This window comes from Melanostigma gelatinosum (genome assembly GCF_949748355.1).
Source record: "Melanostigma gelatinosum genome assembly, chromosome: 13".
Classification (NCBI taxonomy): domain Eukaryota; kingdom Metazoa; phylum Chordata; class Actinopteri; order Perciformes; family Zoarcidae; genus Melanostigma; species Melanostigma gelatinosum.
Window position 1 is genome coordinate 17,453,806 of NC_136646.1, and position 16,492 is coordinate 17,470,297.

Below are 16,492 nucleotides of genomic sequence, written 5' to 3' on the forward strand. Positions count from 1 at the left end.
TGACCTGAGACCATTAGTCTATTTATTGATTAGTTAATAGACAGAAAATGAACCGTGATAATTGATTGTTTGTCCTTTGTCATGCAAAAATATCAAAACATTCACAGGTACCAGCTTCTCAATAATGAGGATTTGCTGGTTTTCTTTGGTCGTACATGATAAAAGGATAAAAGCTCTCACATGATAATTTGATTTTAAAAATGACTTTATGAAAATGGGACCAGAATCAACAGATAGTGTAATAAAGTGACTGTACAGGTAGTTTACAAACTAGTGGCTTTAGTGTCAAGTCACTCTTTAAAATAAAGTTCATGGACCGACCAGATGTTTTCTGAAGTTGCTGTTAATGTATTGCACGACTCATATTTATCATAGCCCCACTCTGAAGCCGCACACCTGGGGGAAACACTGCTGGTGTGTGTGTGTGTGTGTGTGTGTGTGGCGACACAGAGGTGGGTCTGTGCTGGTCATACAAAGCTGTCCATTCAGGTGCCGGAGGCCTGGAGCCGGACTGCCCACCTTCTCTCAACCTTCACCTGGCTGACCCCCCCCCCCCCCCCCCGGCTCCTCAACACAACCAGCTTCACTTTATTCTGCGTCTGTACGCCTCGTCCATTTCGGTCTCTACATTGGCTCTTGAGCTGTGCAAACACGTTTTATTCCCTTAACTCTTCCTCAGCCCCCGGCCATTTCCCTCACTTGACCTCTCACCATGTCCTCCGTCACAGCTACATGTTCAGAAACATCAGGGAAGCTTATTAAAATCCAAATTTGACCTCTTCGTCCCTCTCTTACACTTCAAACAGGCTTTTGAAATACAAGAGGATCCCAGGAAGACCATCAGTCCCTAAAGTGTCAGCGATTTGGAGAACTAAGACGAAATAAAGAGATGATTTACCATCATTTCTCTTAACATACTCATCTCAACATATCAAGCTCTCTCTTGTACCTAAAATAAATCAGAAGTCCCCCCGAGCCTTATTTCCTGAAAGTGAAAATAATGATGCTTCAATACCCTTAAAAAGAACAACAACAACATACCTCTCGTCTAACATGGCCAACTCTCTGAACAGTTTGTTCAAATCTGCCCGTGTCCTGAAAAATGCAGCCGGATTTCAAACAACAACACAGGCCGTTGTGTCTTCACAGTGTGCTGGAGGCGGTCTATTCCCTTTAACTAACCGACCAATCACGCTCTGCCCTCCCACACAGCCTTATGAAACGCTGCACGAGGTGGATATGCCGGGTTGTTGTTGTTGCGTGCTGGAAGTGAATCTTACAGAGAAGAAAACACTCGAGAATCGCCACCTACTCGGGTATCAGAGGAGCTGCGTTACTCAATAAATTAGCTTCAGGGAGCAAGAACACCACTTCGGAAAAGTGCAAACGCAACCAACCAACCACACATTCTCACGTCGCTCTCAGAAACACAAACACACAAAAGGTTCTGTGTAAAGTCTCGGATGTTTCTGACGTCACACTAAAAATCTAAATTAGCAGTGCTTAACTGGGCCAATACCTCATGACTTCTCCTTTTATTATTTCCTGCCCTGAAGAGACTATGTTCATGAAAATGTACGAATGTGAAAATGTACTAATGTAGCAAAGATGACTTTCTAAAGCTCCTGTTCTAAAGACGCAGTGAGACAGAGAAGAAGTGGGGGTCACCGCCTGGTTCACTTACTGCCAGTAAATGCGATCCAACGGGCGTATTTGGTGGCTTCTCGGCGCCAGTGTGATGCCACGAGTAGTCCACAGGTAACCGTGAGGGAGATGATGCCCATGATGATGAAGAAGAGCGTGGTGACCCACTCTGGGGGCAGCCGAGGTGGAATACAGGTCCGGTCTCGTCCGTGGATGGTCTGACATTGCCGGACTAGACCAACCGTAAGGGCACCTGCAGAGAGAGGTTGAATGGTGAGGAGTTGACCAGAAAAAAAACATGTGAACACTTAATTATCAGTAAATGCAAACACAAGAGAAGCAGCTCAGCTGATGTCAAAGAGAAAGAGGGATGAGTGAAGGAGGATAAACAAGAGAGAATCTCCTTTAATTTGTCTCCAGTACAGAGCTGGCGAGGAGCCCAATTATGCCAGCGAGTGGCCAATATTTTCTCTTGCACCTTAACCCTCTAGAAGAGAAAGCGAGGTTTAAATCAATCCTGCCAATTACTGAATCTACCCCACGCAGGTATATGAAAAGGACACTGAACAGAGACGCGCGTCTGTAAGAAGTTGCAATGATCGCACAGATTTGCAGCACACTTTTGAGACACAGTGCCCATAACCCTCTCCCTATCTCCATCTCTTTGTCTAGGATATCATGCACATTGACGGCTCACTGTCCCATCATTGATCAGACAGGAAGTCATGGCCGCGTGCATCAACGTTTGAGCGTGAAGGCCAGGACTCGGAGCAGAAACATGCTCCGGTGGTGCAGCCACTCTGGAGGGACGTCATTCGATTAGAGCACGTCCTCAAGGGGAGTTTCTACCCGAGTAAGCAGAACGGCGTCCCATCACTCAGGCCTCTGCTGATCACAGGCGTCGGCAAAAAGGCGGACTATAAGTGATGTGAGGGGATGTGAGGCGTTCGATGGAAAACGTTTTTAGCACATTTGGGTGATGTATAGTGGTCTTTCTGGATGGCAGATGAGCAGTCCTATACCCCATGACACTTAAGCATATTGCACACACACATGACAGGACACTTTTCGACTGAGTTCAGAGAGGTAACAGCACTGCATGAAAAGCGCAATTGTCACTGTGGTATCTTTCCAGCAGTTGTCAAATCCAGTTTGCCTCCTTTTGCAAGGTAACAGCGAAGGACACAAACTTCAAAAACCGATAAAATCACTGACGTGGTTTTTTTAATAAAGAGTGACGTTCCTGGATCATATTTCATTGTCACGCGAGTACTTGGAGCCACTTTCCTCAACAAACAGTCCCTTCCGTTTCTTTAACACAGCACTTATTTCAGTCGGAATGCTCTGTCCTGAAATGGCACTCGCTATAAATGACATAGTCAGAGATAAATAAATAACAACAGATAGGGTTAGACACTTAAAAAGGTGCCCTGCGCAGTAGTTTTCTTATAAACAAACTAAAGTTATGCGTGCGTTACTCAACCAAACTCATTGTGTGCATCATTGAGCTCCAACAAACATGTCAAGAGCATTTCCTTCAACATAAAACATTTAGCAAAGCCAAAATTTGAAGTATTTAAAACCTTCTTCTTATCCTCGGGTTGGGCGGTTAGAGGAATATATAGGTTATTTTCGGCGTTCTTTTCCGCTGCTCGAACAGCAAACATGTTAACATACTGCGAACATGCACAAGGTGAACCACACATGTATGAACACCATAGTGCTGCTAGAGGTTGAAAAACTCCCCCGGAAACCTTTAAATAAACTATTCATGCTAAACATGTACGCTATGTGGCTACGCTACTTCTGCACTGAGGCCTGAATGGCACAATGTCTTCTCAGAGTCATATGGGGACGTTATTCCCTCCACATATTTGGGGCATAAGCTAATAAAAAGGAAAAAACACTTTTTCTGACCTGACCACAAAATACCCTATTCATTGACAATGCAATTCTTTGTGGGCGACATTATAAAGTTCAGCAGCAGGTGGGTGGACGCGAGCATGAGACGAGCATACGAGCTGGAATTTCAGATGGTCGAGCGTGTTGCTCGCTCCGTCTGGCACCCGAACCGAGATGTTTCATAACCCGTCTGCTATAACCCTTTCCTCCGTTTACACAATGAATAAATTCTGCTGCTGCTTATAACCCCATTGAGTCGAAAAGCACTGAAACACAAACAGAATAGCAAAGTGTGTGAGAAGAATGCTCTTACTGCCCCGGGGGGGGTTCAACAGGCAGTCCAGAGGAAATCCTGTCCCCTTTGTAACACCCAGAGAAAGCTTTAACTAACACACACACACACACACACACACACACACACACACACACACACACACACACACACACACACACACACACACACACACACACACACACACACACACACAGTTCTCAGTCTTCAATTATTTCTATGGCAATTCAATTGTCGCCGAGCAGAACACGTATGCAATAACAGTAAAGTGTGAAGAGAAAAAAAAAAAGATGGCAGTCATGGCTTGTGACAAAAATGGCACCTGGCTGTTTGGCTTACTCAACAGCCTCGCCCAGAAGTCAGTGCAGAGTAACCTCGAGCAGATTAAGTACACCGGGGGTGAGCGAAGTAAAGGCTGGTGCTGGGAACAGGGCAGCATTAAGCAAAAGGTTTAAAAGCTGCAGTTAATGGCACCGGTTTATGACCGTTTCCTCTGGGTCCTCCGGCCTCCTGCTGTTTCACGACCTCTCTGTGGAATTCCTGCCAGACAAGAGGCAGGCACGCTACGGCACACGGATACAGGTAAACAAATCAACAAGCAGGCGCATAAACAAAGAGTTCCCGTTAACGTCGGCCTGATGCTCAAACAGCAACAGTGTGCTCATAAGTACGTTTCATTCATACATGGGAGACTTCAATTCAACGGCCAGAACTAGAAAACGTTGACTGTGGTATGCACGAAGAACATGCATGAAGATAAACAGATCGACATGTTGGGAAGTAAGTTGGACATAATCACTGTGACGTCACCCATTTCTTACGGTTTTAAAGCCTTAAATTTGGCATTTTTGGCTGTCGCTGAATAAGACATTTGCAGGCGACAAAAATGTTACAATTAACTTTTATAAACTGAAAACACAGAGAGAAAAAGGTTAAAGTAGTGAGACGTAAACCAGGACGACTCCCAGAACAGCGTGTCAATCACCCCATGCAGCCCCGCCCCGAAGCACACGCGGCTTTATCGTCCGTTTGACTCGAAATAGGACCATCATTTACTAAATGAACATCAAACTGTGTTGAAACTAGCGATTGAAAGTGCAAGTGCTTACATTTGAGTATTTGCAGAGACAGTATCGATAGGAGTACTTAATAATACCATTACAGTTCCAACAATGACTTCAAAATCTTATATTTTTGTTGGATTGTTATCAGATGGGTGGAGACTAAAGTGGTTGCATGAGTCCATCACAATGCAAGCAACACTGTGGCTGCTAACAGGACTTCTAAAGCTCACCAATTAAAACATATCTGGTTTCTTTATTTGTATGACAACCAAAGTATAAAAAAAACGACAATTCGCTGTTTTAGGGGGGTTATGTGCCTGACGAGATTATTTTTTCTAGGTTGGCATGACCCACTCTACTCTGCCTCCGATTGGCTCTTCTTACTTTGGCCAATCCCACTCCACATGCCTAAACCTAACAAACCCAACCAGAGCAGACACATTAAGCAGAGAGATTGCTATTGGCTGATCGTGCACATTCACACCAACGGTAAACAAAGTTGAGCTCCGACCAACAAGTTCACACAAACCAGAACACAATGCTTGAACTCATCTGTTGCACCGGCTTCAATTGAAGTAAATAGGAGGCAGCCAGTGTGACCGTACCCCGAGCCAAAATGGATTCTCTTTAGTATACAAACAAATCTGGGGTTTTCTTTGGAAAATAATGGGCCAATTCTCCATTTTGGGGCCCCACTTATTTTAACAAAATACTCCTCTCACCGTGTCTCGGTCCAAATGAGAGGAAATGTGTCTGCTCATCTTCAGCATGATGATGCGGTCATTAGTGGAGTATTGGGGGGGGGGGGGGGGGGGATGAGTCAAACAGGCCTCTGAACTGTGGTGGGCGGCATATAGGCAGCTGCGTCTTCTGCTGCTGGAGGCTTTTACAGCGCCCACTTGCATTGCAGGGCCACTGGAGCACAGCTGATGTGTACGCTCCAAACTTGGATGCAAACCGTGGTAGACAAGCCCAGGAGAGTACTGGAGAGTATTGTTTTCTCTGAAACCTAAATGCTAAATGATGAATCTAGTCTAATCGAATCTACAACCCCCGGTGCCAATGTCAATGCAAAATAAGTGAGTAGGCAGCCGTTGAAATGCTTCCATCGCAACAGGCGCTGAAAGTAATATCTGATTCAATTCTAACACTCGGGCCACCTGCAGGGAGTCGGCTTCAAGCTCACAATCAACGCTCTGCTGCACATCGTCATGTTTACCTCTGCAGTTCTGGACCAGTGCTGGTGTTTTTGTCCTTTTCCCGTTGGTGGCACAGGGTGGACTGAACTGCAGGTCAGAACTGCTGACTCTGCAGCTCTGTAACTAGATATTGGCTGAGCCTGGTTTCAGTCGCTTTGCATCAATTGACACCGTTTGTCCTTGTGCTTTGAACAGGGATACCTAAAATAACACAATTTAATGTTCTCCAACTAGATCCATTTTAGACGTCAGACTATGCACAAGTCCCACGGTTCGTTTACATATAAACAAAAGAAGCTTTGATCAAACCATCTTTTATTGATGCTAACTGCCCAGGAGAACATGTCTGTTTCTCCACGCTCTGAGCACAAAGACGACCCGCTGAGGTCCAACAAGGGCGAGTTGTTGAGCGCTGAGCCCCTCTGACAAGACAACAACACAGCGAGGAACCAGAGGTCAGCTGATGGAGGTAACACAATGTGGGGGACTCATAACAACTTCAAGCAACTCACTAGTCTGTGTAACGGCGTAGACAAAACAGTGCAGACAGCTTATGATGAACAGTTCAACTCCAAAATAACTTGGTCACAATTACACACACTATTTAGCGTCATGTCGTCTGTAACAGAGGAACCACACAGAAGATTGTTTAACAGAGCCTCAAAGAGAAAATTATGTAATATGCCTAAACCATCTTAAAAGACAAGACAGGCCAGGAGAGGAACCACGGGCGCAAGAAATAGGGAATAAGTAGACGACATGCAGGGGGAAAGAAAGCACATTTTAGCTGACATTTTAAGTCATTTTTCTAAACATGTTTGTTATGATGCCTACCTATGTACACGAGGAACACACACGGTATTAGTGAGTGAATGTGTTTTGTTCTAAGCATATATTTCAGGGCTGGCAAATGCAAAATGAACACAATCTGAAGAAAACAAATTCCCTTTTTAACATTTATAATCACTATATAATCATTAAATAAATGGTTTATGACAATAACGTAGTTTTAAGCAGATATAGAGACATTGAAGTGTTTGTTAATGTACAGTAGTCGTCAACAATTATAACTATATATCTACTATGACGACATTTTATATTATTATAACTATGTTTTACAAGTGTAACATGTTCTACATGTATTATCAGTTTACAGCAACACAGGGAGTTAACATATTTTAGCTTGTTTTATTTTCTATTATCTTGGAATGACGAGATCAACTCTATTTAAATGTATTTTAAAATGTTTCTTTTGCACTTTGTCTAAAGGCTTTTGATGTTTTATGTAAAGTATTTTAAATGACTTTGTTGCTGAAATGTGCTCGATAAATAAACATGCTCTGATTTACAACTACATTATAGAGAAACATAAATAATTAACTTAACTGAACTTAATCTCTGCCATTTGATATTTTGCTTGAAGAAAAGCTGCACCGCAAAAACTAACCACAAATGTGTGGTTGAGAAGGCACACTGAACCCATAAAGATATAATCACCTTTAAACACTCGAGGCTCTGTCACAAATAACTCTATAACGCAGAGTATATAGTTTATGTGAAGCGGTATCACGACTATCTGCATTTATTTTCACATTTACTAGATAATATAAATAGGCTGCTAGAAGATTAATTTGCTACTCTTGCCATAACAAGATGGGCAGACCCTGTACCCTTCTGCCCAGGGGGAAAAATCTACACCAAATGTCCTTTACAAGCAAACTAACTGCCTTTCTGGCATAATATTGACTGGATTAGAAACCTGTATTAGTATACTATCATATCTTACTTTACTATCATATATGATAGTGAACTAATACAGCGGCTAGTGCGTTCTCAGAATGGTGAGAAACAAAAGTGTGACAGAGTCATAGTCCATCGCCTGCGTGTCTCATTAAACCATAAAAGGAGAAGTTACATCACGACCATCAAAGAGGGCCGTGAAAGCCGAGGGGAAGTGAGAACAGTGACAGCGAAGCGGTGGAAGTCGGCCGCTGTGTGAAACTCTGCAACACCCACACTCAGTTTAAATATATCAACACGTCAACTTCTGGTCCATGCAGTGTACAAGTAGTGAGAAACTACCCACAAACCTTTGGCTGTAGTACGTTAACTTTAGATATGATCGAATATAGATGGTGGCTTCATATTGCATCCTATTATTACTTTCTTTTGTACAGATGGCTTAATACAGCCTGGGTGTGTGTCGGTGGACGATGGACCCTCCCTGACCCAGTTACTAAGCGGTCATCCTGCCGAGGGAACAAAGAGGAGCAGCTGCCCATCAACAGCCTGAATGTGTTTTTCCAAGACCGACACAAATAAAGCGAGGACTCACAGCACGTGTGCTTCTGTCCCAAAAATCAGCAGGGACGCCACAAATGAGCACCTGCCTTGGATCCTCAAGTGAGCGCTGACTGGACTCATGTGGGTCACTTCAAAATGTCAAGTCACCAGAGAAACACGGGACCGCAATAACTTTTAGTGCTTAAAATGATACGAATCAATTAGTCAGTTGACAGAATAAAAGACTGCAACTAATGATCAATCTGTTGCTTTTCTTTCCATTAATCAACTAGTAGTCTACAACATTTCCATAGAGCACATTGTCAAATCCTAGAAATTGGTTATTTTGCTTCACCCAGGTTGAAACCCGAAAAATGTTTACGACATAAAACATAGAAAAGCAGCAAATCCTCCCGTCTAAGCAGCAATTACAAGCCAGTGTTTGCCATTTTAGGCTTGATAAATTCATTCATAGATCGCTTATCTGCAATGAATTTACCGAGACTTGATTAATACAAATTTCAGCAAAAGGACAAACAGTCTCTGGTTTCAGCATCACAATGAGCTGCTTGTCCTTTTATATCACTGCAAGTTAAATATCATTTTTGTTTTGTGTACACTGGTGATTAGAAGACATCACGTTGGAATCCAGGAAAACCTGACAGTCATTTTCACATTTTTAAAGATGCATTTATTTAGAGTCGTGCAAATAACAATCAGTTGCTGCCCTAAAAAGCAACAGAGGTCCATGATGCTGCTCAATCAGGGATGAAATTGTAAGTTAATGGTCATAAATATGCACAGAACAGGACGAAAGATGCTGCTGCAGATGAAACCCTCCACACAATGGGGCATATCTTTGTTGTGGAGATTGTCTGATGTGCCAACATCCCCTGCAGTGTGTGTGTGGGGGGACACTGGCAAGAAATCCTGCTAAAAACCAACATAACAGTAGTTGTGAATAGCTGCTGTGGCTTCATTTACCTGCTGATTCGCCAGTGTTGATCCAGTCTGGGTTTGCAATGCTGGCTATTGCAAAGATATCTGCTGCCAGAAACAGGCACCCTGAAATGATCGTGAGTTTATCCATGTCGCCAGCTGATGAGGCGGTGAATGACGTGGGGGGGGGGGGGGGGGTCGTTGTCCAATATGTGACCCCCTAGTGTGGAGAAACTCTGTGGGGCTGTTATCAGTCTAACCTCGCCCCCTTCAACGGGAGCCTGGTGCTGCTGCTGCTGTGGTTCTGCTCGGCATTCTGCAGCAACATTAGCTCATTAGTCCCCAGCTACAAAAAGTCTCAAATACGAGGCACAAAAAGCATCACATCTCAAATGCCCGTTTGTAGTCGAAGTACGGTAAACCAAATGGCTCACTCACGCGCGCTTGTGTCGTCCCTCGGATCCGTTTAGCAGCAGCAGCAGCAGCAGCATCGGGCACAGATGCGGCTAGCTAGAGAAGCTAGCTTAGCTATTTCACAGATTCTGGCTCTCGGTGAGCCGAGCTGCGGCCCAGAGGCTGCTCCACGGCCGAGACCGCCCTAGCATTTCAGACACAATGTCACACACACAGACACGGAGGTGGAGAGGAAGCGGAGAAAGTTCCCTTCACTTCGTGGTATCCTTGTTTCCTAGCAAAAGGTCTCACGTTCGCCGTCAGAGAGAGCGAGAACCCATCATCCCGTTCTCCTTCTTCTTCTTCGCTGGTATAGCATCTGGTACTTTCAGACCGTTAGCTTCACCTCCTCTCGCTCGTCTTCTTCGATATCTAACGCGGCATGTTTAAATCCCACAGAAGACGTCACAAGTCCCGGTGTGGACGGTTACAAGCGGTAACGTTATTGTTGTGCTTTCCACCCGTTTGCTCAGCCTCCCTCTCTGCCAAATGACATCAGGAGAACTCCCCCCACGCAGCGACACACACTGAGCTCAGTATCTTCACGTTGAGGAGGGGGGCAATCGGTTCTCTTCTCGCGATACTTTGCAAAAACCGGGGTTCATGTTGGGTTGAGTCGGCCTATTTGCTTTGTGGGGTTCTCTGATAACCACGGACTGTATATAAGAAGGGTGATAACAGAATATAAACTATCCTGTCGAAATCTAATCGAATCTTTCTGGTGTTTTTTTGGTGCTCACATGAAGCATATTCCTAAATAAAGGTGTTTAAATGAGCCAGAGCATCACACGAGTATAGCAATGTTGTTGCTCCAGGGCCATCAAACATTAATCTGGCTATTCATTTAGGCCATGAGCTTATTCATGTTAGGGGTACACCTTAAGCAAGTACTGTGTGTAAGTACAACTCTATTCGTCTTCAAAATGTTGTACTTTCTTCACAATAATCTTATAAAACATAAAGGCATTCTTATGAGTAAAGCATTTTTATTTTGATCGTTAGTTTACATTTAGCTGGTATTGCTTCTTACTTAAAGTATACTCAATACTAATTCCACATGCAAAAACAATAGAATGTGTGACATTGGCAACTTTCAATCCTGCGTGTTTGTTTTTTGGCTCCCCGTAGTGGTGAATGGGTAGAACAACATCTATTAAATGCTAAAAATAGCTGCTGCCTGAACAGCTTTTTTAAAACCACCAGATGACCCTCACCCTTTATACAGCAATGAAAACCTGCAGCACACCTGGATTCATTCCGAAATACAAATCCAAGCAACAACCAGCAGTTATTACTGTCTTTAATTTACATAGATATACAGTTAAATTGACAAAAAAAACAAAAAGAGAAATTGCATTTTGATTCCCTGGCTCTCCGTTGGTGCTTACAGGACAGACTACAAATGATTGGGGACATCAAATGAATTGCCGCAGGAGGCTTTGGAAGAAGCCAGGCACAACATGCCCGAGTTAAAATAAACCGTTCTTAGACTTTTATCTTCATACTTCGTCCACAAACGGTGTATTCACCAGCTGTCCACTAGCTGCCATGGTCTTCTTGCCATCCACAAAGGATTTTGCAGCCTGTAAAGAAGAAGAAAAAAGATTGTTTTTAAATGTGTTATTTAGTGCTTAGTTAGTTCCTGTGTTGTGATACAACTCAAACAGTACACAACTCCATTTACTGTCATTAAATACAGCACATAAGGAATTATGTGCTGATTATCTCTATTTTACACACATAATCTGTACTAAAAGTGAAATAAAAGACACACATGGGAGAAGTTTTCCTTCAGGGCTTTCTGTCAGAAATCTCCTTTATATTAACTTGGGTTTATGCAACAAACCAACTTGATTAGATTTAAGAAAAGGTCATGTTTTGGGTTAAAATAAAACCTTTCTGGCAGAAAACCCTGACGGCAAACTTCTCCCACGTGCGTTCATTTTGGTCTCCACCAACTCCTACAGGGAAATATCCGTTTCTTTAGCTGCTTAATGCTCCACTATGTTCACCAGCTAGTCGCTTAATGTCTGTGATTTGGTTGAAGATAGAAGCAGCAGTAGAGACACTCACCGCGACCACAGCGTCGTGGCTGACGGCATCTACAGCCTGGAGGACAGCATCAGGGAGCTGGTACGCTGCAGTGGCCAGAGCCTGAGCTCCGATCTCCTCCAACAGACCGTCAGAGCTTTCCATTGACATCAGGTACTCGGATTTCACCTGGTTCCTAGGCAGAGAAGCCAAACACACACACACACACCAGAGTCAACAACACGTTATTATTATGGTGCACGGCTGCTTCACCTCCATGTCCAGCGTCACTCGTTGAACTCACTTTGCTCTGGTGATGTCTGCCTCCGATACATTCCCCTCAGCCACATCTCTCACTTGAGCGATGGCAGCATTGATCACCTGCACACAGGACGGCAACAAGCTATTTTAGATGCAGTTTCATTCGTTTGATATTTCTTTAAAAAGGAGTGAATTCAGAAATCACCTCTCCTGCAGAGCCAGCTTGTGCAATGGTGTAGATGCCGAACAAGCCGGAGTCAGAGTAAGAGGCGTTGAAGGCTGTGGCCTGAAAGACACCAGACATTAGGAGACAAACTCCAACACACCATCCTACAACAAACAAACAACGCCGTACAGCTTGTAACTTACATCAAATGGCTGTGTGGTAGCTTTGGCGATACCCTGGCTCAGTTTGCTGGTGATGTTGGAGCCCCTCTTTACATGTGGCCCAGCTCCCAGGACCCTTTGCAGCACGCTGAAGGCATTAGCCTCTGCGCTGCCCGCCACACCACCCTCACTGGTGATCAGGGCGTGCACCAGGTCGTCATTGCTCTGCACCCGCAGCTCACCTACACGCAAACACAGACGCACAATAGCGTCACGACAACAGATCTCAAAAGGGGCGCAATGTTGAAGTTAAGAGTTTTACCTCCGCGGTACACGGCCTGAGCAGCAGGCGCTCCAGCCCCACTGCGGACACTCAGGAGCCCCTCGCCCATCTGCCTCAAGACCGAGTGCTTCACACCTGGACGCACGGATCAGTTGAAACATTAACATACAACTGAACTGAAACACGGCACTAATTCCCAGGATAGGAACATCCAGAAAAGCAACATGTGCCGTCACGCAGGCATGCCGACACTTGAAGCGTTTGCTTGCGGGCTGAGTCGGCCTTTCGACAAAACAAATCCACATTAGTGTCACCGCTTGCCTTTTGTGTTGACATACTACCTCTCTGTGTTTGGACAGAGGCCTGATGACATTTCACATCAGCGGGACTACTATGACTTCACAATGCCGACTAAACGTTCGTAACCAAAACCTGACGTGTTTGGAAAGCAGCAGTGACAAAACAAACGACGCAGTCCGACTAGACAGCACCAGCGGACACTCACCTAGTCCTACAAGAGCCATTCTGCCGGTGGCGAAATTGTCCTCAACAAATGTCTGCAGCTACAAGAAGACGATAAAGAAGGAGGAGAGGTGTGTATGAGCTGCGTACGCACTAACGAAGAATGAAAAGGCTACGTTAGGACGTCCCGCTAACTAAAGATTCATACCTGCGTAGAGGAGACACGGCCGACCATGTAGTCTGGGCAGTACAGAGAGTTGGACAGGGCGTTCTTGTACGCTGCTTCATGCAACTTCTCAATTACACCTGCGAAAGAAAACAGAAAACGCCCAAAATTACATGAAGCGTGCACCAGTAAAGTTTGACGTCTGACATTTTTTTGACTGGGTCTTTAAGCATTATTATTATTATTAACATGAACATCAACAGCCCGCTATGAGTCTACTTGTAGCTTTCAGCTCACCGTTTTTGTTCCCTCGGGATTTAAGAGGCCAAACAAGAGATTGCCAGTAAATAATGGACATGCGTTTGTCAGATAGGCCCAATATTGCTCCAATTCAGCTGGACAAAGGTGTGCTGACACGCTAGCAAGAAAAACCCAATACAGCGATTTTAAGATACCGTTTGGTTGATCGAGGCCAACGTTTTGCTAAAGTTTATTCCTGTTACCGACCTATCCGAGGACACTGCTGAGCCAGAGCTTTGTCGATCTTCACCCTGGACGTCAGATCGTCCACCTCCCACGGCCGGAAGTCCTGAGCTGCGGTCACGTTGACCAAAAACTCAAATAATGAATCTCTGCGCACACAAACAGACAAAGCAACGTTAACACACACACGCACTGAGGCATCGACACAGGAGTGAAACAACATCACAGACTTGACATAAGGACTCACAGGTGATCTCTCAAGCAGTCCGCAGTGTAGACGGTGGTCTCCCTTGATGACGTCACACTGGGGGTACACAGACGACCACACAGTTGGTTCAACGTAGTGGGCTACGGTTACACTGGTGTGTATTTATAGCGGGAAATGCACGCGTGTCACTGACCTCAGGCTGCCCCCCAGTGCTTCTACACCGCGACAGATCTTGAAGGCAGACGCACCTTTAGTGGTCTACGAAACAAACAAAAAGTTGTTAAGCCAAACAAAACGAGAGTCAACTGTCCCCCCCAAACGGTGAGCAGAGAAGAGGCGACTCGTTCACAAATTACCAGGTTTGCCGCCAGTCGCAGCACATGAGAGACGCCCTGGTTTTCCACAGTCTCGTACCGACTCCCGGCTTTCACAAACACGCCGACCCTGGACAGCGGGGAATTGTTCTCCAGCGATGCGATCACCAGACCGCTTGGAAGCTTGGACACCTGAAGAAGCCAAAGGAAAATGTGACTGAAAACTTGTGATCAAACCGTAAAGATCAATAGGCACGTTCAGTTTGATTGCAACCGCTGCATAGTCGAGGAGCGGCACCCACCTGGACATTTTGGGGAGGGGGAGGTGCAGGCGAGGCTGACGCACGACCTGCGAGGGGTTCGGTCAGAGCTTCGCTCCTCCTGGCAGCGGCATAGCAACGTTTCTGTGGGGAAGAGGAGACACCAAATTTAAAGACAAGCGACTTCCACTGTTCCTCGACTCAACCAGACAGTGTTTCCAGGGAGAAAGCGGAGCAGCTTCAAGCAGCGCACACATTTGTGTCCAGTTAACCAGCAGACTGGAAGAGAATGTACCGTCTGGCAAGCGCGTCACTAAAGCAGGCTGACATTAGAGTAACATGACGTATAATGTTTCATAACAGCAGCTGGCACCTACCTAATTCTGCTTTAAGTACACAAGTGAGAGATCACTCTACCAGCGGTTCCCTTCACCTCCTCCAAGACATAATATAAAGCTGAGGGGTCACGAGGTGACCAACAGGAAACACTTGTTTGTTCGGCCAATCAAATCTTATACAGATAGGAGAAGGACAACTTTCTGATTGACCTGGTGTCAACCCACACACAAGATGTAACTACACAAGAGGTCTTAAGTAGACATTGTGACATACAGGGATTCTGAGACAACAACAAACAACTACCTATTGTCTGGATTGTCAATCAATGTATTGACTATGTTTACATTATTGAATAATAATCAGTTTGTCAGTAAAGTGTGAAAAAAAGTCCACTTATGATATAAAAAGAAAAGCATCTATGAAACAGATTATGTTTGATAGTTTTACTTACTCCGATTCAGTTTTAAATAAGTAATGACCGTTGATGGCTCAACAGACACTGACAGCCACAGAATGGTAACAACTGCACGCGACTCTAGACACTGACAACCTGTCGCAAAGAAGGGTGTCCCAAAATGACCCGCACAACTTTAGAAACGTTACACTAAAGCCGCATGTACACGTGTCCCGTGAACAAAGTTTAAATATCTGGACGTCACTACACTATGACCAAACTAAGGGTGTTATTAACCTCGATTAATAAAATACGTGATAACGTTACGTGAGTTCAGAGATGACCTTCAGGTTGCATCCAGCTGAACCACACAGAGAGACAAAGCTTACGCGAGACAATCGACTATGTTACAGCACGCGTGCCTCGCAGTGTACCTGACATTCAGTGTCGTTCGTGAATGATTCGGGGACGTGTTACTAAACGTTAGACATTTAGCTAGCCACCTAGCGAGCTAAGTAGCCAGCAGGCTAACTGTGGAGCTAAACGCGCTACACAAGCAGACCGAGAGTCCACGGAGTTTAGCTCCAGTTGGTCACAGTTCAGACAAACCACGACAACACGAGACTCACGGGGAGGTTGTTAAGAGACCGGATTCCTCTCATGACTCCAGAGTCTCTCCTTCGACCGGTACAGAATGACAAGATATGGCGGAGGACTGACGTATTACCCACAATCCACTGCATCTTGCAGCCGATCAAAGATGAGACAGGATGTCAAGATGAACTATTACCGCAGCTTCAAAGTTGGTCGTGTCTATAATCATAGATGGTAACAATTACATTTAATTAATATTTCCAACGACCTATCCGATCCTGCTTTTCATCATTCAATTATCGTATTTTCGTTTGGGCTCTGCCGCTACCATGTCTAGAGTTTTGCATATCAGATAGTCTTTACTGAGTAAATTCCTTTTGCCCAAGTCAAAATCAAAAAGTACCGGTACTTCAATTTCAGTGCTCTGAGGAGTTTCCTTGCAAACAAATGTTTGCATTCAGTTAAATAAAAGTCATGAGTCTCCTTGAGCGCCAACAAGTGCGTTGAATGCATTTCCTTGATCGTGCAAAGCTGATTTTCAAAAACATGTTTACTTGTCAAGTCTTGTTTATTGTGAAAATTACTGCAATCATA

At 44.7% G+C, this 16,492-nt stretch overlaps 2 protein-coding genes across 2 annotated transcripts in view; both read right to left on the minus strand.

Annotated features, from left to right (window-relative positions):
• Nucleotides 1-10,251, minus strand: part of mosmoa (modulator of smoothened a) — a 16,110-nt gene extending 5,859 nt beyond the window's left edge. Inside the window, exons 1-2 of the mRNA XM_079282624.1 lie at nt 9,369-10,251; nt 1,685-1,897 (exon numbers count right to left, since the gene is read on the minus strand). Of these exons, the coding sequence (XP_079138750.1) occupies nt 1,685-1,897; nt 9,369-9,474 (319 nt within the window). The 5' untranslated portion in view covers nt 9,475-10,251. The remainder of the gene's footprint in view (nt 1-1,684; nt 1,898-9,368) is intronic.
• An 811-nt stretch (nt 10,252-11,062) lies between these two features.
• uqcrc2a (ubiquinol-cytochrome c reductase core protein 2a) lies at nt 11,063-16,027 on the minus strand. Its single transcript, XM_079282688.1, has 14 exons — nt 15,934-16,027; nt 14,614-14,715; nt 14,354-14,503; nt 14,191-14,255; nt 14,037-14,093; nt 13,814-13,938; nt 13,349-13,446; nt 13,184-13,241; nt 12,718-12,813; nt 12,438-12,637; nt 12,274-12,354; nt 12,112-12,188; nt 11,850-12,003; nt 11,063-11,359 (listed from the first exon to the last, which is right to left on the minus strand). The coding sequence occupies exons 1-14, from the start codon at nt 15,964-15,966 to the stop codon at nt 11,276-11,278; spliced, it is 1,380 nt and encodes a 459-aa protein (XP_079138814.1). The 5' UTR covers nt 15,967-16,027; the 3' UTR covers nt 11,063-11,275.
• Nucleotides 16,028-16,492: the final 465 nt, after the last annotated feature.

Excerpts from the sequence above, each read along its gene's own strand:
- uqcrc2a (XM_079282688.1), bottom strand. The coding sequence starts at position 15,966 with ATGAGAGGAATCCGGTCTCTTAACAACCTCCCC. Across the intron at positions 13,939-14,036 it reads GACTGCTTGAGAGATCACCT|AGATTCATTATTTGAGTTTT; the intron begins GTGAGTCCTTAT and ends TTGTGTGCGCAG. Across the intron at positions 12,638-12,717 it reads TCAGGCCGTGTACCGCGGAG|GTGAGCTGCGGGTGCAGAGC; the intron begins GTAAAACTCTTA and ends GTTTGCGTGTAG.